Source organism: Syngnathus scovelli, chromosome 5, assembly GCF_024217435.2.
Source record: "Syngnathus scovelli strain Florida chromosome 5, RoL_Ssco_1.2, whole genome shotgun sequence".
In the NCBI taxonomy this organism is placed as follows: Eukaryota; Metazoa; Chordata; class Actinopteri; order Syngnathiformes; family Syngnathidae; genus Syngnathus; species Syngnathus scovelli.
Genome location: NC_090851.1, coordinates 8,894,749 through 8,916,295, shown reverse-complemented (window position 1 = coordinate 8,916,295; position 21,547 = coordinate 8,894,749). Strand labels below are relative to the sequence as shown.

General features: G+C 42.0%; 3 protein-coding genes and 1 long non-coding RNA gene across 4 annotated transcripts; all 4 read left to right on the top strand.

The window, feature by feature from the left end:
- The first annotated feature begins 978 nt into the window (after nt 1-978).
- prkacab (protein kinase, cAMP-dependent, catalytic, alpha, genome duplicate b) lies at nt 979-9,566 on the top strand. The gene is made up of 11 exons (XM_049720397.1): nt 979-1,508; nt 3,196-3,257; nt 3,529-3,657; nt 4,864-4,962; nt 5,845-5,927; nt 5,997-6,123; nt 6,207-6,302; nt 6,409-6,531; nt 6,764-6,823; nt 6,926-7,030; nt 7,108-9,566. The coding sequence occupies exons 1-11, from the start codon at nt 1,463-1,465 to the stop codon at nt 7,231-7,233; spliced, it is 1,056 nt and encodes a 351-aa protein (XP_049576354.1). The 5' UTR covers nt 979-1,462; the 3' UTR covers nt 7,234-9,566.
- An 872-nt stretch (nt 9,567-10,438) lies between these two features.
- On the top strand, nt 10,439-16,081 carry samd1b (sterile alpha motif domain containing 1b). Its single transcript, XM_049720396.2, has 7 exons — nt 10,439-11,737; nt 13,124-13,316; nt 13,659-13,780; nt 13,961-14,000; nt 14,113-14,230; nt 14,393-14,507; nt 14,632-16,081. Exons 1-7 carry the CDS (start codon nt 10,772-10,774, stop codon nt 14,776-14,778), a joined length of 1,701 nt encoding a protein of 566 aa, XP_049576353.1. The 5' UTR covers nt 10,439-10,771; the 3' UTR covers nt 14,779-16,081.
- A 123-nt stretch (nt 16,082-16,204) lies between these two features.
- On the top strand, nt 16,205-18,417 carry LOC125968357 (uncharacterized). Its single transcript, XR_007481249.2, has 2 exons — nt 16,205-16,419; nt 17,751-18,417. It is a non-coding gene; the product is annotated as an uncharacterized lncRNA (long non-coding RNA).
- Nucleotides 18,418-19,614: 1,197 nt separating this feature from the next.
- ndufb7 (NADH:ubiquinone oxidoreductase subunit B7) lies at nt 19,615-21,176 on the top strand. The gene is made up of 3 exons (XM_049719334.1): nt 19,615-19,884; nt 20,628-20,796; nt 21,015-21,176. The coding sequence occupies exons 1-3, from the start codon at nt 19,773-19,775 to the stop codon at nt 21,100-21,102; spliced, it is 369 nt and encodes a 122-aa protein (XP_049575291.1). The 5' UTR covers nt 19,615-19,772; the 3' UTR covers nt 21,103-21,176.
- Nucleotides 21,177-21,547: the final 371 nt, after the last annotated feature.

The following is a 21,547-nucleotide window of genomic DNA, read 5'->3' as shown; positions in this document are numbered from 1 at the left end:
GGCAAATTTGCATGTGAGATGCCTGAAGAAGCAGATCCTGTCATGACGGTTTAGTATTATAAATTGTTTAAAAGTGCAATATGTACACTTTTGTCAATTTGAATACATATGGCCTTGTGTTATGTACGCAGCTCTGCAAGAGGCCACTGCAAAATGATCCGTTTCTCTGATTTTGTTATTGTTGGCTACAGGTTGTGTTTCGTTGAGTTTTTTTTTTTTTCATTCTATAAAATGAAAACATAAATTGCAAATCCAGATATTTGCCGGAGATCGAGAGGGAACAAAAACAGGTCAAACTACCAAAAGGCTCCAGTGTTTTTCTTTTGGTCTGATTTTCTTTAATCTCCCCCTGTACCCTGCAGATAGCGTGGGTGGCATGATGCATTTTGTTTTCTCGTTAAATACAGTCGGGGCTTCCAATTTTGGATACGTATGCAAAGGTATACAGTAGATGATGCGACGCTTCCATTTCGGTTGCTGCAGCAGAAAAGATGCGCTCTCTAGGTGTATCTCCCTCCCGCGTCCGTCTGCCATGCCGCGGACTGCCAAGCCGGCCAGACCGCGCCGCGCGTGCGTTCCATTCTGACCAACATTTCTAAAAATAGCTTGAGGTTGACGTCACTCGTCGAAACGTGTATGAGTCGCTTAGGGGAACGGTGGGTGGGGGCTACTGATGAGTCTAGAGCTCGTTGTCTGTATTTCGAGGGATTTGAGAGTGCGATACCATCAGCTGACTAACGACAGCCTTGCACTCCCAAACATTGTCACGGTCCTGCCACGCCAGGTCAGCGGCGGAGGAAAATATCGGTGACGTTACTCCCATCCCACCCACCACCCCACCTTAGTTTAGTAGGGCGGGGGGATATTGCCGTTGGATTGCCGGAGACCAATCACAACGCGGAATTGGACGTCACCGCAGATTGATACCCAATGGGGAGCCGAGCCTTAGCTGTCAATCAAGTCCAATTCGGATGAGTGGGCGGGATGTTCACTGGGCTGTAGTTCCGTCATCCAGCTCATCTCCGGGGCTACAGGGGGCCAATGTTGATTTGGGCTAATTCTCGTCGTTGTAGGTGAACATTAGAGGTTTAAAAGCCTCGGGTTGCTAGCACGAATCCTTTCGATTGAGAAGACCGCATCCCCGCCCTGCCCGTCGCTGTTTATTTTATTTTATTTCATTTCATTTCTACTGGGGAGACTGGGCTGACGGTGGGAAGCCAGGGGGCCTCGATCGGAGGGGGCTACAAGGAGTCCGAGGAGAAGACTGGCTCCTCCGCGACCCGGGATTGTCGCTCGATATCGGTTCGGTAAAGCGAGGAGCGGCTGCACCCTCGCGGCACCATCAGCGGACAGCCTGTTCAAGATCAACACCACGTTTGGATTTAGGAAATACTGTCTCGTCCTAATCGACCTGCTTGGTGGAACCTGAGAGCGACTCATCGCCCGTTGACAGGTTGTCATCATGGGCAACGCGCCCACGGCGAGGAAGGGCAGCGAGATGGAAAGCGGTGAGTCGAGCAAAGCAGCACGCTTCCCACCTGAGCATCACCTGGCCGGCGCCAGCCTCCCTCAAAGAGGCCTAACGATTATAGATTTATTAAGAGCCACATCCAAAAACTACACACCGCCAATTGCACAATGAGCCATACATTATGTAAGTACTGTACCGTTAGTATGTTGATTGCGTGGTTGGGGTTTGCAATAATGTACAGCTGCATTACATCAGCTCTTACTAATGTTTTGCATCTCTCATGACGCCAAAATCATCAGAAAAGGTCCACCGCAGATTAAGTCCCAACGAAATCGTGCACATACTTCGAAATCACGGCTGTCTAACTCATGGCACGTGGGCCGGATCCGACCCACCACCTCATTTGAGGTGGCCCGTAAAAGTGAATCATGAGTCAACTTTGTGTTTCTTGCCATCACTTTGAATAGTACTGAGTAGTGGCAAGTACTTTTGTTTCACCAAAACCCTTATTGAAATAAATTGAGCAATATATTTAATAAACTATGATTTAAAATGTTGTTTTCCGTCAATTAGGCTACTTGTATGTATGCAATACAGAACTATGAGGATGTGCTAATACATTTCTATAGTCTTGAAAGTTGCCTCCGGCCTCCAGTTTTTTCTGGCTTCCCACCACATTCCAAACACATGCTTCCTTGGATACTGAAAGACTCCAGGTTGTACACTCGCTGTTTGTCTTCATGCCCTGCGATTGGCTGTGTTCTTCTCAACACTAGAAAGCTTAAGTGGTTTATAAAATACATATATAGATGGAGAAATTTCATACCCAAAAATGTAAATCATTTGAGAAAAGTCAATGTTAACTCCTACTTTTGGCACTTATTTGATTGCGCTGGTGTCCAATCTAAGTTCAGTACATATTAAACTTTACTTCAAAATCAACACAAGACCCCACCATATTAACATATTGTGCACTGAAACAGACTAAAAATGTGTGTTTGTTTTTCTAATTATTAAAGCCTTTTAAGCATCTTGTAGGGCAAACGTGGCCACGAGGTTAGTGTGACTGACTAGCTTTTGCATAGGTGCTTATTTGGGTAAGCTCCCACTCTTAAGTTGCATGATACATATAAATATTATTGTTAAAATAGCAAACTACATTTTGTGACAGAGCTAAACCAAGTAGATGCGTATGTAGATTTAAAAGTAATATGTTCAAACAATGTTCGATCCCACTTTTTTCAGAACGATAACAGTATGAGACTCAATACTTAATACCGATACCAAGTACCGATACCACTATTACTTTTGATACATAAAGTCCCCCTGCCACAAAATGGCACATTTTTAAGAAAGACCTATATACCCCAATCTAGCAATTGTACCTACAATTGCACAAAATTGCAATTTTGTGTTCTTATATGTATCTCTGATCATAAAACAGCCACAGGAGGCCATATTTTCATTGACATCTATTGGCCATTGTTGTGAGTACCGATACCTTGAAAAAAGTATTGGTAGTCGTCCATCCCTAGTTTAAACAAAATATTTTAATAGTTTATGTTTGAACAAGTTATTTAACTTACTGTTGAAATTTCTGAATTTCAAAGCATGAGCTTAAAGTCAGGTAAAATGAACAGGGTTCATTACTTGTTGCCCTTCACAGTTAATAAAAGACTAAATAAAAATAATAAAAAGTGTATTGTCGGTGTTATCATCTACAGTCAAGGAGTTCCTTGCTAAGGCCAAAGAGGACTTCCTGAAGAAATGGGAGAGCCCTGAACAGGTGAGAGAAACTGCACACCTATAGCCATACTTCTAAATTTGGGCTGCTTAATTTTTTCAAATTGTAGCATGACCCCACATTTACATTTTGTAGTACAGCAATCTATATTTTGTAAAAGATGTTGCTGTCTGCCAAAAGTGTATTCCTAAATTCAATAAATTTCCAAATAAATGTTCCCGAAAAAAACGGAACACTTAAAATGCGCTCGTCAAAGAAAAACAAACCAAACTCACTCTTTGCGTGTGTTTTTTATTTTTTATTTTATTTTCAGAACACTGCTTGCCTGGAGCAGTTTGAGAGGTTGAAAACTCTGGGCACGGGCTCATTTGGTCGTGTTATGCTGGTAAGGCACAGAGAAACGGGACAGCATTACGCCATGAAGATCCTCAACAAGCAGAAGGTCAGTTTGGGCCAGAGGTCAGGACACACTCTCTGGCACAATGCAGAAGAAGTGATATTGTGTATCCATGTTGGCGGAAACCATTCCAATGTAGTAATTGTGGACCAGCTCTACACCTTCAACAGAGTATTAAAAGGTGCATGGGAGTTCACTCAAACAGCCTATGTTTGTTTTGTTGACTTGTAGAAGGAATTTGACCGTGTCCTACGAGAGTTCTGTGTCTCGGAACCAGCCTCTCTGATACGGGCTGTTTGTTCCTTGTACCGTGTGAGAGTTTGATCTGCATTGCCTGCAGTAAGTCCGATTCGTTTCCAGCGAGGGTTGGATTCGGATAAGGCTGACTCTCAGCATAACTTTTGAAAACACTAATGCGGACTCCTTATTGGTCTGTCTTGTGAAGAAGAAAAAGCAGAGCCAAAAGGCGAAGCTCTTGACCAGATGGTCAAACTATAGCTTAATGATAGGGAGAGAAGCTCGGTCATCCAGGAGGGGCTCAAAGGAGGGCTTCTGCTTCTCTGCATCAAGAGATGAAGTACTCGGGCACATCACGGTTGAAGGAGCCCCAGGTTAGAACAAATACTTTCCGGAGAGACTATGTCACCTGGCTCACCTGGCTCACCCGGCCGGCCTGCGAACGTCTCTGACTTCCCCTGGAAGAGCTGGACAAAGTGTTTTCTTGTGAAAAGAAAGCACTTCTATGGGAACGGCCTTCACAGTAAACCTTTGTTGTCTGTCACTACATTTCGGACTTTCCCAGGGATTTTCCAGATGTTTTTGTAGGGCCCCCAGTTCTCCTTCCTAAAAGATGTTTTGGTGGATTTGGGAAAAAAAACAATGATTTCTTATTTTTTCCAAGTTCCATGACGGTCATATTAGCATGTTTGGCAATGCCATGCGTTGATTAGGATAACAATTTCCCAAATAGCGTGGATTCCTGATATTCGCTGAAGATAGGGATAAGGGGATAAGATATAGGAACAATCTTTCACACTCACATTGACGCCCATGGCCATTTATCCTAATATGCATGTTGTAGGAACGTGAATACAGGGTGACCAAAGAAAGCCCAGGAAATTCCACTTAGGAAGACCAAAGGCCACTTTCAAAAGTCACATTTCTAACTGTCAATCAGATTCATCGTTAAATTGAAAACACTCCTTATTTACAATCAGGCCCATTTAACTTCTCACTTTCTCCTAATTTTAGGTGGTAAAGCTGAAGCAGATAGAGCACACTCTGAATGAAAAGAGAATTCTTCAGGCCGTCAACTTTCCTTTTCTCGTGCGATTAGAGTACTCGTTCAAGGTAAGGCGATGTACACAATTGTGTATTGTTGTACTTTATGTTGATGCCATGTGGGAACACCTTGACAGCACACTGTACCTGTTCCCCAGCTGGCCATTCTCCGCTTTATCCATTTAAGCTGTTTGGATACCTTAAATGCCCCGGGACTGAATGCTTTGATGCTTCAGATAAACCTATTAGCAGAAGGCTTGCTCGAAGTCTTTCTTTTTTTTTTTCTTTTTTTTTATACCGACCTGACATTTCACAGAATTAATTGGTGTATGGAATGAACCGGATTGCAAAGATAAAAATGATGCTCTGGACTTGAATCAAGTCACGATCCACGTGGTGCCATATTTCTTTGATACTGACCTACTGCAGCTCCATTTCGTTTTAGCTGCTTTTTGTGGAGAGCGGCCTCTAGTGGAACATTTTTGGGACAAGATTATGGAGGCTCTCCTTAATCAAAGATGACAGTATTTTGGCGGCATTGAAAGTAGGCCTTCTGGATTATATTAGAAAACACGATTAATGTCCTATTTCAATACTGTCAAACCAAATAAATATAATAAATACAATAAAAGACAGCTTACCAAAATTTCAAAAAGAATGTACAGTGGAATTAAAAGCTTTTGGCGAAATTATTTTGAAGACACTTTAAAGGATTCAATCATAGATATTGTAAAAAAAATAATAATAATAATTCAACAGCAGATTTTTTTAACCTGGATTGAAAACTTTTCACACTTGAATGCAACGTTATGAATGAAAAGTGGGTACCAGCAGGTTGCAATGACAGAACATTTATGTATTCTATTCTGATCTGTAGCAATGGCTTTATTTGTAGTAACCCAAAAATATGTGTTTCAACGCAGAACATTGTTTACTCTCTCTCTCCTACAGGACAACACTAACCTCTACATGGTGATGGAGTATGTGCCAGGTGGAGAGATGTTTTCCCATCTACGAAGAATTGGCAGATTTAGGTTAGTATGTTGTTGACATAAAGCATTTTTTTGGGAGCTGATGTAAAATTTGTACTCCTACGTTTGCAGTGAGCCTCATGCTCGGTTCTACGCTGCTCAAATTGTTCTGACCTTTGAGTACCTGCATGCTTTGGACTTGATCTACAGAGATCTCAAACCGGAAAACCTTCTAATAGATCAACAGGGCTACATACAGGTAAATGTAGCCCCTTATTTAGGAATATGGGAGGAATTTGGGGTATTACTCAGAGTTAAGTCATTGGTCTTTTCCCCTCTCAGGTGACAGATTTTGGCTTTGCCAAACGTGTAAAGGGCAGGACCTGGACACTCTGTGGCACCCCAGAATATCTGGCCCCTGAAATTATCCTTAGCAAGGTAAAACTCTGCTTTCCTCTCAGAAGTATTAACAAGACAAGGATTTGTCCTTTTGCACTTTGCATGTTAATGAGATGCTTCATGGCCGTGCTCTCGTCCCATTTAGGGATATAACAAGGCAGTGGACTGGTGGGCGCTGGGCGTACTGGTCTACGAGATGGCAGCTGGGTACCCCCCTTTCTTTGCTGACCAGCCTATTCAGATCTATGAGAAGATTGTATCGGGAAAGGTATACTCCGACTGACACTTATATATATTTATCATCGTTGTCCCACCGTGAACTAGAAATGATGAATTTGTATGCAAAACACACGTTTGATTATTTACTTTATCCAATTGTAGTTTGCATTTTACAAGTGATGCACCCAACTTTAGAGGGTGAGAAGAGCAATGGTGGTCAACTCTAAAAAGACAAATTGTGATTGTTTGAGAAAAGCAAGCAGCTTTGTTATCTGCCTTAGGTGCGTTTCCCGTCTCACTTCAGCTCCGACCTGAAGGATCTCCTGAGGAACCTGCTACAGGTAAAAACATTGCAGCTATTAACGACAACCTCCCTTTTGTTTTTGTTTGCCAAGCATCCTCAATGAATCTTAATGGAGGAAATGCATTGTTCTGATTCTCAGGTTGATCTCACTAAACGCTACGGGAACCTCAAGAACGGGGTCAATGACATTAAAGGACATAAGTGGTTTTCAACTACAGACTGGATTGCCATTTACCAGAAAAAAGTATGTATGTTTTACGTGTTTGTGTTTTGTTTGAGGCTCCGTTGTGCAGGCAAATTGTCCTTCTCGTCCATCAACAGGTGGAAGCTCCTTTCGTTCCCAAGTTTAAAGGGCCAGGCGACACCAGCAACTTTGACGACTACGAAGAGGAGGAGATCCGCATTTCCTTCAATGAGAAATGTGCCAAGGAGTTTGCCGAGTTCTAGAGAGTACACGTGAGTGAGTGAATGAGGGAGGGAGGGAGTCGATAAGGAAGATGGGGAAGTGGGAGCTAGGCTGGTCAAGTGGGAGTTGTAAGGGGGAGCCTTACCGTCTCCTGTCACAATCACAAGCACCAGCTGCAAAAAGAGGGAAAAGGAATCGAGCGAGGAGAATGATAACCAGCAGTGTTGCCTTTGTCTGTTCTACTTTCTTTCTGATTCTGTCTCATGTTTGGATCCCTTTATAATGAAGGTGTGCTTCGGATTCATGGATTGGGCAACCCCTCTCGTTGAGAATTTCCTCTTTGCTGGTATGCTTTCATCTTTCACGTTTAAGGCCCAAAAGAGGCGAATCCATTTGTTAGAATCAACTGTTTCATTTGTTCGACATACGCGAGGACCACTGGAACTGGACCAGCTAAAAGTCTGCACTGAATTTTTTAATTCACATTGGGAATTGGTTGATATGCTCTTCATCCAGTGAGCAGTAGAAGTTTCAAAGTAAACGCTCAAATCAGACACGCACAGATACATGTACGGCTTGAGAGGTTTTGGTTTTGCAACGTTGTTTTTTTTTTTTTCCTTTCTCTCTCTCGAGGAACTCCATACTCCATGTTGTAGGCAGCATACTGTATGTCAAAGTCACCAGTGTCATATCGTAAACCGTATGATGCATTGCAGACAGAAGTCACTCTTGATGACTGTGTGTGTGTGTGTGTGTCAGTGTTAGTCTCATTGCAACATAGCAACTTTATCCATCTCCATGGCAACGTTTAAATGTGATATCATGTCACACTAACTAACACAACGACATGGACAAGGGAATGGACAAGCACTGTTTCGTGAAGGAACACTTAATGTTACATAATAGTATCTCAGGTTTGAACATATCACTCAGTTGGGGACATTGGATAAACATAGCTTGCATGGAAATGGAAATTTCAAGTTCTGGTCAGAATTCAAAAGGAACAAAAGGGAATTTTTAGATATTTGATTATTGTCTTCCACATTTTTGCCCTTCCATTTGGTTTTGTGACTGGAAAAAAAAAGCCTGTGTTGTGTTGTCTGCGCTCTGCTCTCACCTACTCTGCATGTTCTTGCCCTGAAAGGGACCATCTGAGGCAGACTACCTCAAACTGCTTCTGGATTACCAGAGCACTTTGATCTGTCATTGATGCTGGTCTTATTTGTGTCCCTCATTATTTCAATTGTTTTTAAACTACCTGACACTCAGCTTGAGCCAATCACACCTCTCTCTCTCCCTCCCCCTCAGTGTATGCTCTTTAAGTTACATGATACATGTGGTCAGTACCTCCTTTAGCTACGATGACAAGTGTTTCGATGACAATTCTGAAACAAAACAAACATCAAGCCTTTTGTATTATGATTTCATAGCTACGTTATACTTCATCACCATATACTGATTCTTGATATTTTAGTAGAGTTTCACCCCAAAAGTGCAATCTAAGAGCGATCGCAATTGCCCCAAGATAAATGCAGGTTCTTCTGAGTCTACACATTTATTTAATGAACTGCCTAAAATCAAATTAAATTGCACGAATTTAGTGCACCACTTGTTTTATTCATTTCACTGACATTTTCATTTCACTGACTGTTTTCTGTATTATTTATGTATTTATTTATCCATTCCTGCTATATCTATACATACACACACACACAAATATACACCCATATTGAGACATAAAAAAAAACAGACAAAACATAAGAGTTGTTGAGCTTTTGTGTTCTAAAGACTGGCTTGGACCCACCTTGAAAATTAGATACTAATATATCTAAAGGGTTTTTTCTGTAAGAAATGTAACATACCTGATGCTTACCTAACAAGACAATGAAACAAATGCTCACTTTCTGAGCAGTGCTATTTCTTTTATAAGGAGAGGAGGAATTATTGACCAATCAATCTGATGTCGAATTCACGTTGTCATTAGATCAATCATGATTATTACTTTGCTATTTTTTATACTGTTGTAACCCAGTTGTTAAGACTTCACACTTGCTGTATGCCATTCATGTCCGATTCAATGTTGACTCACATCATGGACAAAACAAAATTTAAAGTTCCAAAAATATTGTGTCTCTCATCGATGTTTCTGCAGTGACACTTCCCCTCAAAGCAGGCACGATGCTATGTTGCCACATTTTTAGGGAAATGAAAGACTTCTGTGTAAACCATGTTAACCCCTGCCACACATGCAGCTTAACACACACGACACGCACACGCAGTAAAGGAAAGTCATGATGACAGTGACATAAAAAAACATGAGTGTAATATTTTGCAACATGAATATCATTCCAATAAAGTTTTACTTGTAAAATTATCTTGAAGGTTCCCGTCTTTCCCAAAGTGGTTTTGTTGCTTCTTCAGAGTTTTCACACAAATACTCTTACTGCACTTAAATCCATTATTCACTTGTATATCTATAGCAAGATATTCCCCATCTTGGTTGATGTTGTCAGCTTCAAGAATGATGTGCTGTGAAAGCATTATTTTCTTCCTGCTGGCTTAAAAACTACACACTTACATTAAGAAATTCTCCATCTTGTCTGGAAAACATACAGTTAATGAGTGTTTTTCAGTTGTCATTAATTTAGAGATGTGTTGCTTTGTTAGTCAGTTCACAATGTTAGCAAAGCTATTGAAAAGACTGGTTAAAAGCCTGACTAACATTTATGTATGCATACATGTGTAATATCGATTTTCTTTCAGATTTGTCAAGTCAAATAAAGCTATCAAAACTAAAACTACCCACTACACTCTAAACTGTTTGCCATCCAAACGCAGGGTACACAGAGACTAATAACCATTCGCACATACATAATCACAATTCGGAGTGATAAATCGGCCTACCCGTTTTGGAATGTGGGAGGAAACCATAGCACCCGGTGGAAACACACGCAGGCACGGGGAGAGCCTGCAAACTCCACATTGGAAAGCCGAAGCCGGACTGCACCTCTGATCTATGAGTGCGCCACTGTGCCGCCCGAGACTGTACTTTTTTTTTTTTTTATTATACAAGTATACTTGTACAGTATACTGTACTCGTAGTTTTGCTGATTTTGAGTATACTTTTGCCCCCTCTGGTGTAGCATAAAGGTCAGCCATCCTCCTCGTCTCCGACAGTAATCTACTGCCGCCAGGGGGAACAGGGTGCCCTCCTCACCCTCCTCCCATATCTTGAGCGTCTATTCCCTGCCACCACGCGGCGCACACGCAGCCCGCCGCGCGTAGCGTGCGTCAGTCTTTGTGTATCCGCCGTGGACTGCACACGATGACACGGTGAACAAAGAACGCAGCTGTGATGCGCCAAAAGCGAGACAATTCCACCTTAAATGCCGTCGCAAGCGCCATCTTCGGTCCACCTTAAGCGCACAACGTAGCGGACGAACGGCGAAGTGCCGAGCGGGCTTCCGTAGCGGTCCTCCAGCCGGGGAGTGATCGCACTCCGCTTCCAGCTTTGACACAGCAACGCCACTTGAGGAACAACAAATACACACGTTCTCGGGCCGAACCCCAAGGAGGAACATGTCCGGACCCAACAAGTACCGAGAGTGGATCCTGGAAACAATCGACTCTCTCCGCTCGCGGAAAGCGCGTCCGGATCTGGAAAGGATTTGTCGAATGGTCCGAAGGCGACACGGGTCAGACCCGGACCGAACCAGGGCAGAACTGGAAAAACTGATCCAAGAGCAGACTGTGCTTAAAGTTAGCTATAAGGGCTCCATCTCGTACCGGAATGCAGCCAAGGTGCAGAGGAAAAGCAGAAAGAAGAGTGAAGACCCTGTGAGCAACAACAACGGCGACAGCGCGCTCAGCTTCACCGACCAGGAGGACGACTCAGAGCCCAGCCCGTCTCAACTGGCAGAGGCCAGCAATAAGCGCGGCGCTCCCTCCAGCCCGAGGAGCGGAAACAGGAGCATCAGCGGCGACGGGCCGGCAACGGCCCGTCTTGTAGATGAAGAGAACGCAAGTGCAGCCGCGGGAGCACAGCAAGTCCGTCCTGGTACCGGCCGCAACGATGCACTTGGACGAGACAAGCAGCCGGGTCCGTCCGTGGATGACGCCCCCAACCAAACTTGCGCGGGGGGCGCCAGCACACGCAAGCACGCAGTGGCCCCTCAGCCCCAACTTCCAGGGGAGGGAGGTGGCATCGGATCCGACTTGGACCTGGGCGACCGGGTGGTGGCTTCAGTCCGCAGCCTGTCCGAGAGGAGCCACCGGGGGGGCGACGCCGCCGCTGCCGGTGGCAAAGGCCCCGTGAAGCCACTGGGGCTCAAGGAGATTTTGGGCTACCTGGGCAGCCAGGAGCGTCTCTTCGAGGAGAAGCTGACCAGGGGCAAAGTCAAAGTGGTCATGGAGAGAGAGGTGGCCCGGGGTAGGCTGCGCAGGACCCGCTGCGGGAACATTACTCTTCCTCTGAGGGGAATGACGACGACGGAGACGTTCGCCGCCGAGAATCTTGCAAAGAGCGCGCTGCAGCCCGCGATAAAGGTTGGCGACTCTAACTTAATATTTGCAACACGTCCAGGCCCGCGCGGCGCGGTGAAGCGCTGTCTGCTGTTAAATTAATGAAAGCTGGTCGAGATCGTGCATGTTGCGACGTAAAGCGCTCCACTTCGCCAAATCACATTTTTCTTTTTAAATTAGGAAGAAAAAAAAAAGATACTGCTGCATAATCTAAATGTTTGGGTTTTGTTTATTATAGCGGGACGTGTTTATGGGACAGGCGTGCGTTCGCCCGTTTTCGCGTGTGCTTCAAGCACAAAAGCTGCCGGTTACAGCGCAGGAGCGGCTCCTGGAAGAAAAAAAAAAAAAACGCGCACGCATGCTGTGAGTGGGTTTCTGCATGGCGCGTGCACGAGCGAGTTGTTCTTTGAAAGTGGGATCTGTGACGTGTAATTTTAGCTCGTCGTTCTCTTGGCCACCCGACCCACACTCATTCCGTAATTTGCATCAACCAATAAGATCACTTTGCTCGCCATCCCCGTGTGTCCCAAGTTCGTATACTTATCATCGAATCCTTTGTATTATTCCCCCCCCCCCCCCCTTCCCTTCCACTCCGACCGCGTGACGTGAGCACACGTTGGTATCGGCGTTTGAGTTATTTACGGTAATTTAAAAATTGATTGTAAACATGAAAATAAAAGCAAAACAACTAACAAAGACATAACACCAGTTTTATGTTAAAAAAACGATAAGAAGTCTTCAACCTTTGGCAAAAATGATGGAATCACGAATCTCAGGGATGCATGTACTATAGATTTTATCCCACCAATTTAAAGGATGTTTGGGCATAGTGAAATACATTTGCAAGATGACAATGCATCTAGCCATAAAGCAAAAACTGTAAAAATATTCCTTGAAGTAAGACACACAAGGGCAATGTCATGGCTTGCACATAATCTGAATTGCAGTCTAATTGAAAATCTATAGTGGGAGTTGAAGAAAATGTTCCATGACAAGGCTCCAACCTGCAAAGCTGATTTGGCAAAAGTGATGTGAGAAAGTTGGAGCCAGACTGATGAATACCGAGTATTGTCACTCATTAAGTCCACGCCTCTGAGACTGTGAGCTGTTATAAAAGCCAGACATGTCTATAAAAGCCAGAATTTTGTTGGCGATTCATGAACCTAGAATTTTTATCACGTGTTGTAGACTTATAGGAATTATTCTCCATGCAAGTTACATTCAATTTCAGATTCAGTTTACTTCCATGAGAATAACCACCAATAATAATGCTTGGTTGTATCATTCCAATAAGTGTTTTTTTTTTTTTTGTATGTTGTGGTCCAAAGTGAGACAACATGGCAAAGTCTAATATATATTTTGTTTACATCTTTCAAAACTTTGTTGTTGTGTCACTTTCCGATTCTTCAGGAGATGGAAGAACCCAGTGAAGAGGATGCTGTGGAGGAAGTGAATGAGGATCCCAGGAGTTCTAATGAGGAAGAAGGACAATCCCTGGTTGCCATGACAACCGAAGCAGCTCCAATTGGGAAAGTCAGTGAAGATAGCAAAATCTGGAAAGCGTCGGAAGAGGAGAGCCTCTGTCATCCGCATCGGGACGAAGGTCCGTCTTTGTCGGAGTTCAAGAAAGATTTATTTCATAATTTATACTTTCATGAAACACTTTCTCACAATTTTAGTATGTTGTACACACACGGTGATGTAGAACTGAGAGCTGTTTCTATTACAGATATTTTCAAAGCTAAAAATAGCATACTATTCGAAATGCCTCTGTATGATTTAGTTTAGTTTTACTCTAATGCAGACATTATCACCAACAATGCTAGTCAAGGATGAGCTTAAGTGTATTAGGGCTCATTTTGTGTACCTAATATTGTGGCCAGTGAATAACACCTAAAACTATTTGATGAGATCATCTCTGTTTATTGACAAATACTCTCCTCAGTTATGGATCCCCTCAGTAGGAATGGGTGTTCACCTTCTTTGGGTGCTCCTCCATCTATGTGCTTTACAGCATATGTGGAAAAAAGATCTGGGATACCTGATCAGCCACTTATGGATATGCAGGTAAACTGCTATTTTTTAATCAATTATTAAAACAAACAAAGATATATACACACACACGCATGCACGCACACGCACACATGCTCAGCATAACTTCACCTGTTAAACTGTTTGTTCAAGTGTTGAGTGCTGGATGTCATTGGTTTACGTCAATAATAAAAAAAAACGTATCTTTACATGCAGAGTCAGAGCCACATGCAGCACACCCGGTCACGCTTCAACGGTGAGTAGTTCCTCTCTCCTTCTCCGTGTGTGTGTGTATGTGTGTGTGTGTGCGTGCGTGCGTGTTTTGATGTTATTAACAAGAGCAAGGAATCAAACTTTTTGGGGGTCAGGTATTGAATGTAAGCCAGAAGCAGGTGTGTCATCATGCCTACTCACACCCACCGCCTCCCCGAGAGACACTGGCCTTTCTGAAGAACAAGAGATGAACGATAGCGTTAATAATGGAGGGTGAGTACAGTCATTTCTCATGCATCATTTCATTTTCTAGTGCAAAAACCTGATGGCTTTCAACAACATAGCAGGAGCTTGAATAGTGAACCTCAATGGAGAGGGAGAACCCGATTTAATTTAAGTGGATCCATTCATTTATTCAATTCTTTTGATTTGTAGGTTTGTAAAGATGGGAGGGGCCGGGGGGAGCCCGGTGGACTGGACTGTGGCTGATGTGGTCACTTATTTTACAATAGCTGGTTTCCCTGAGCAGGCTGCTGCCTTTGGTACACAGGTGAGGATGCCGCTCCCTATTTGCCACCAGGGGGCGTCACAGACCGAATCAACAGTCGCACAATCTAGTCACTTCAGTCCACTTCTCACTGTTCAACTCCTGCACTTGGATTTGCTCTGTTTAGGAAATCGATGGGAAGTCTCTTCTCCTCATGCAGCGTAATGACGTTTTGACTGGCCTATCAATCAGGCTTGGCCCCGCCCTCAAGATTTACGAGCATCACGTCAAGGTTTTGCAAAAAACACACTTTGAAGATGAAGAATGTTCATGAAAGACACAAACTATGAAACTGAAAAAAAAATGCACGGAACATTTACAGAATGCCACGCACAGATTTAAATTATTGAGAATGACAAAGACTGTTTCAAAAACAATTTCTCTGTCAAACTACCCCGTTCTTGGTTTATGGGTGCATATAGTTTATCCACTCATCCTTATTCTACACTCAAAACTACTGGGTCAATTGTTATATTAAAAAAAAAAAAAAAACAACAACAACGAATCAGTTAAGTGGCTATTGATTTACGCCTTTTATATGCACCAAGAGTTTTGGGACAATCCAATCCAAACTGCAGCAGGAGTATTTCTGTGGTTTGTACTTTTGAAAGTGTAAAACAGCATGAAGCCAAATAATGCAATTGTTTGTGCTAATGTGAATTTAAGGCAGAGACTATTGTATAGACTATTGTACAAGAACATGTTGCCAAAATGATCATAGATCTTGAAAGCGTTCATTGCTGTTCTGTTATTTGATTCAGCGTGTTATGTCATGTGTCAGATTGATTTTCAACCTTGTTAGAACTGAAATGAAAAAACAAAATGAAGAATTATTTTTTTGAAAAAAAAATAGTACATCATCCTATTACCCAAGTGTACCTAATATTGTGGTTGAAGATTGAGTTTTCAAACTTGTTAGAACTGAAATGAATATAACTAAATAAAGAATTAGTTTTTTGTTAAAAAAAAAAACCTTACATCAACCTATTACCCAAGTGTACCTAATATTGTGGCTGGTGTCCGTGAAGAACTACTTTCTATAGATCCCAAAGGAATCTGATACCAGCCTCGGCAACCTAGTTCTTCCCTCAAGCGAAAACAAAGTGAGAGTTAAATAGTATGTAACATTTATTTGTTAATAGACGCTCCAACTAAGTGAACAGAACAAATAATTTGTAAATATATAAATCATTCTAGTCTCTTTGAGAAGAATTTGTAAATAACATAAAAGCAATGATGTCATTGAATCACACAGGTTGTCATGCAAGCTGCCTTTCAAGCAAACTCTCATAATTATGTGACAAATTATTCCATCTCCTACATTTTCACAGCAGCATAAATGCTTATTTTCTTATTTCAATATATGAAAACAAACATGACTACCTCATTTGTTTGTCTCATTCTCCTCTTTGAATTGTCTCTTAAGAGCACACATTTTCACTTCATGTTGAGATGTTTGACGAACCTTTCAGACTGTTAAACATCAATTTTTGGTTGTCACATAGTCTATACAGTCAATTTGTGCTCTACTTGTTTATTTGCTAACTTTTAGTAATAAAGCGAGAACTCATGTGTCTCCTCTGTGTATGTTCATGCATTTCTCTGACATTGAGTAATACCGATGCCCATGTTTGGGAGTTTGTGCATAGTTGTGTGCACACGCCGAGTTAATAAGGGCATCTAAGCAGGTACATGCAGTACTGTGGAAACATGTCGGTCATGGGCAATTATAAAAAGAGGGGGAGGGGGAAATATGTTCATGGGACCCAATAGGAGAAAGAAGCACGCAGTACCAAGAACCCGATACCGTTGGCTCTGATTCGAGCAGAAGTCAGATCAGATCATACCTGACTAATATAGTTTGACTGAACCCAGAAGGACATGTGGAGGAAATGAGAGCTTCTGCAGGAGAACAGTGAGTTCACCAACAAATAATTTAATTTTGTCTCATACTACAAATTTACTGAATCATCTCATTGGGCATTTGACACACTTCAGATATTTTTGCTTGCTAGCTCTCAAATATTCTTATTCACATAGCCTAATACTCGAGTTTATAAAAGACAAGATTACTTTTACACAATTCTACCGCTCAGTGTTTCACTACTGAGCCCTTTTTTTTTTTTTTGCTAAGGACTGAAGGCATTAGGTTTTAACATTAAAAATGACTTGAGACAAGTTATCAACTGTTTGTCTTTATTTGCAGGTAAACTTTATACACTTAGACGAGTGGTTCTCAAGTTACTGTTGTCACCCAATCACACAATCAGCGAATGGGTGAACAGTGATTATGTCGGGATTCCCTGTATGAAGTAAGGAATTATATGGCCACAATATTTCCCATATATTTTTGCATTTGTCTCTTCTTTTTGGGAAAGTGCCTTACCTAATGCATTCCTTGTGGAGAGTCAGTATACGACAGAACCGTTTTACCCCAATGGCTCTCTCACAGCATTGTAAATATTTTCCAAATGACCAACGTTGGAATCACAATAAATGTTGACTGAAAATAAAAGGCCTTCAACCATAACTAATTTGAACAACAGTTGTTGCACGATTGCAGTTGAGGATAGCTGACAATAACATTATTTGCAATGAAAAAGAGAATAGGATGTATTCATGATGTTGAGAAGATCTGTATGGGATACACATGCGTCATTTTGCATAACCAATAATAAATCAGCTGAACAGGAAAGGTCGAGAAAAAAAAAAAAGATGACCCTCGGGACACGTGTGCTGGCACAATCATTGCCAAAATACACACTGAGTCATCAACCAAAGTATTACGGACATGACAGGCAACAGGTGGGCAGTTCTCTGCCATATATTCTGGGTTCTATCCATGCAATGGAACATTTTTGTCACAACTCGTCCCTGGTTGCTTTATTATGTCTGTTACCATGGTTTCTGTTGGCGTCACCCCTCCCCTCCTGTGTTACCTCAATCAATGTCACCTGCCTCTTGTTACCTGTCTTGTATTTAAGTCCTGTCTGCCCCTCACTCCCGTCGGATTGTTGATGTCATCTCATGTTTTCTTGTTTCCTGTATTTGTCAGTTCTGTTTTGGTTAGGCAGTCGGTCGATCCGTTATGATATGTCAGTTTGCTGGTTCTGTTTGTTTGTTCCCCTTATCCTCTCTTCCAACTACCTTTTCCCTTCAGTAAACCCTGGTCCAAGTTGCATTTGCTCGCCCTGCTCCATTCTGATCCGTGACAATTTTACTCCTCTGTATCTCCCTTTCTCATAGTTGCAGTCACACCAGTGGATCTGTCTGCCTAACTGGACCGACAACACCGAGGGAAGGGACAGAGCAGGACGTTTTTCCTGAAAAGGCTGAGGTCGTTTAATGTTTGCAATATGCTACTGAGAATGTTTTACAGTGGTCTCCAGTGTCCTGTTCTTCACCGGGGCCTGCTGGGGAGGCAACATCTGTGCCAGGGACGCTATCAGGCTGAACAAGCTGGTGAAGAAGGCCAGCTGTGTGGTGGGGTTGGACAGCCTAGAGGTGGTGGTTGAACAGAGGATGGGGGGAAAAATAACTGGTGGCCATATTGGCCAGTCCTCCCATCCACTGCACATTGAGCTGACGGGGATGAGGAGCAAATTCAGCGACAGATTTGCCCTCCCCCGTCAGAGCACAAAGACATTTGGACAGTCGTTTATTCCAGCTGCACTCCGACTCTACAACCAGGCTCGCAGGCATGGGGAGACCTGGAGCTAGAGTTGATAGGCTAACTGACTTGGGACTTTTTAGCAAACTACCAGCTTGCACTGCATATTTATTGGACCAGCAGTGTGTTTATATTTATTGCATTGTGAACTGTTTTTCTGTTTGTCTTCCTCTTTTCAAACGTCATGAGCTGTTTGACACCTGATTTTCCCCAGAGGGGGCAATAAAGGTTTCAATCAATCAATCCCTACCTGCCCATCTGTATCACTTCACAGAAGCTTGTTCTAATGTAACTGCACCATATATTAGTAAAGCGTGATAGCGGCCAGCTGGATCTCACCTCATACCCATAAATGTTTTTTGTCGTTGAAGCCCATATGACATATTTTTTTATTATTGGCAGATGTTTCTGCAACTTTGTGGTGCCATTCACTCATGATTCGAACTTCAAATCACAGCAAAACACAATTAAATGGCAAACCTCACACATTGGGTGACAGTTCAGGAGCATTTAGTTGCGTCGCTCGCTGTGCAGTGGGTCCAAGGTGCTGATCTGTGTCAATGGAGGCTGAATGGCAGAGAGGACACTAAGTATCCCAACCTGTCATACCTAGTCGTAGGTTTAAACTTGAGATTCTGGTCGGTATCTGCTATCAGATGAAATACGCCCACCCAGTCCACTGCTCAACACAGTCAGGTCTTGTGTGCCTGGTACAGATTGTGACGGATTCAGTGGGAGATAAAGAAAAAAGTTCCCTAAAGGGCAGCTGTGTGTTTTGTAACTTTCAGCCTTTGAAGTGGGAATACATGCACACTAGTATATATAAATATTAACTATGTATTCAAACATTAATTTTACATTTGTTTCTCTTTGTAGGGTGAAAACTGTTACTTTATTCCAGAGACCAGGACACCATAGTGTAAATGGATGGAAAAACATTAGTCACATTATATTCAGATATAGGTTTACTGTGTATATTGACCCACTGCATAAGAGTGGTTTTATAACTAAGTGCACACATAAACACATTGACTTCCTTTATTAAATTAAAAAAAACAAAACATGCAGACTTCTTTTTTTTTTTTTCAAAATAAAATGCCATTTAATAGTTTGGTGGTGTCCAGTAGATATCTTTGGACAGCCTTTCCCAAAATGGATTTTGAATATTTATTTAATTTTATTTAATTTGATTGATTGATTGATTGATTGATTGATTGATTGATTGATTGATTGATTGATTGATTGATTGATTGATTGATTGATTGATTGATTGGGCAGGGATGGCGGTATTTCATTAACAGGGATACTACAATTAATAAGCACATGAACAGCATCAAATTTGCAAGTGAAGCATCGTGAGCAGGTCGATTAACAATTACGAAAAAAGTACGGAACTTTTATTTGTTTTAAGGGGAAGATATTTTTGAAGCACAAGGTCCTGTCAGCTGTTTATTTCCGGTAGAAACGGAAGTGGATCCAAAGGGCTTGTGTAGGTGACCGAATGGCAGATAGCTGAAGCAATTTTGAAAACATTCTCACAGCATTGACTAAAGACAACCCGATTGAACACATTCAGTGCATAATCTATAAAGAATAAAATGGGGGCTCACCTGGTCAGACGCTACATCACTGAGACCGACACCGAACCAGACCCGGCCAAGAAATTCGAGTTCGATCCCCAGTTTGGCTTTCCTGAGAGGAAAGAACGAGGTTTGTAGTAAGAACTAATGCCACAAAAGTGCGTCGGGGGATTGCATTTGTTTATTTTGCTTGGTCTCTGAAATTAGCGAATCTATTTTTGCATGTATGGATGAAACTCCGCGATAGCTTGTCAGCTCTGCCATTGCCATTAGGAGCTGCTTTAAGCCATATTTTGCCATTTACTTGTATTAATGCAGCAGGAGCTACACTTTAGAAAATGTATTGCACTCGTTCCAGTTTTTTCTAGAGAGGGGCAGAGAGATTCAATATAAACAGGACGAAATAAAGAATGATCATAACCGGGCTGTTTAATAAGGCCTTTTGAGCTCGTCATGTTTTCCAACCAAAATATTAAAATCAGCATTTTTTTATTCTGTTTAGCGCGTTTCCCTCACAGTTCTGGGTTCGAATATCGTTTCTGTTTGGAATTTGGGTTTTCTCCCACATTACCAAAACATTCACATTAGTTGTACTGTAATACAAAAGATTATAATGCAGCTATTGGACACATCAACTCGTATCTCAAAGTAATTCCAAGTTAACTAAACAATAATCAGTTACTAAGCATGGTAACTAATAGTTAATAGTTATTCCACATGATGTGTTAAGCTGTAAGCCATTATATTTCATTCATTCAATTTATTTTCACACTTGCAACACAACCAATACATTTCTCAGTATGAACAGGTTAGCTTCTAAATGGTACATTACTTCTGCATCAAAAGAAGATTGATGTTCTGTGTCATTTGCAGAGATGGTTGCGACCCAAGAGCAGATGAACTTGGCCCAACTGCCTTTGGAGCAGAGGGACTATTGTGCTCATCACCTCCTGAAGCTCATGAAGTGCAAACGGGACAACTGGCCAAACTTTCTTGCCTGTAAACATGAGCGACATGACTGGGACTACTGTCAACACCAGGAGTAAGTGTTTACATCAATAGTGATTGGCGTTTTGTCAATGGTCACTTTTGCTTGATCGAATATATTTGAAATAGAGGAAGATTTGATACATTATATTTGCCTAAAGTAATCTTCTAGAAACAATCAGTTTTATTAGCATACATAGGATTTTGTATTGTGTGCTCATACATTGTACAGTCAGGCAAAATATATATTTCATGTATGTTTTTTGTCTTTAGCTATGTGATGCGGATGAAGGAATATGAGAGGGAGAGGAGGCTCCAGCTGAGGAAGAAGAGAATTGAGGTCAATGCCGAAGCTGCATAATCAAGCACATCGGTTCCCTCGTCTCTGTATATACCTTATACACTGTTCACATTAAACAGTGCTGCTAAATTACAGATTGCAGTCTAGGCTTTTTTTTTTGAGGGGGTGAGGGGGGGGGTGACTTCATGCAGCCCTATATTGAGCTGCTCATGCTTTATGGTCACCCTCCAGCTCACTCATTGTATTTTCTCATGTAGAAGTTGTCCCCCAAACCCCCTTGCCTTCTTATAGCCCTGGATTTTACACCTTTCATCCATTCCTGTCAAATTCTGACTTTGCAACTAAATAAAACAAATGTATTTAGTAATGAATAGCCAATTAATCAATGTGCTTCTAAATATTCTCATAAAATTACATTTTTCTTCATAAAATGGGGTGGCCCCCATTACTCCTATGTTACAAAACATTGTGCAGCTTTACTAATTTTTCTCATGAGGAGGACATG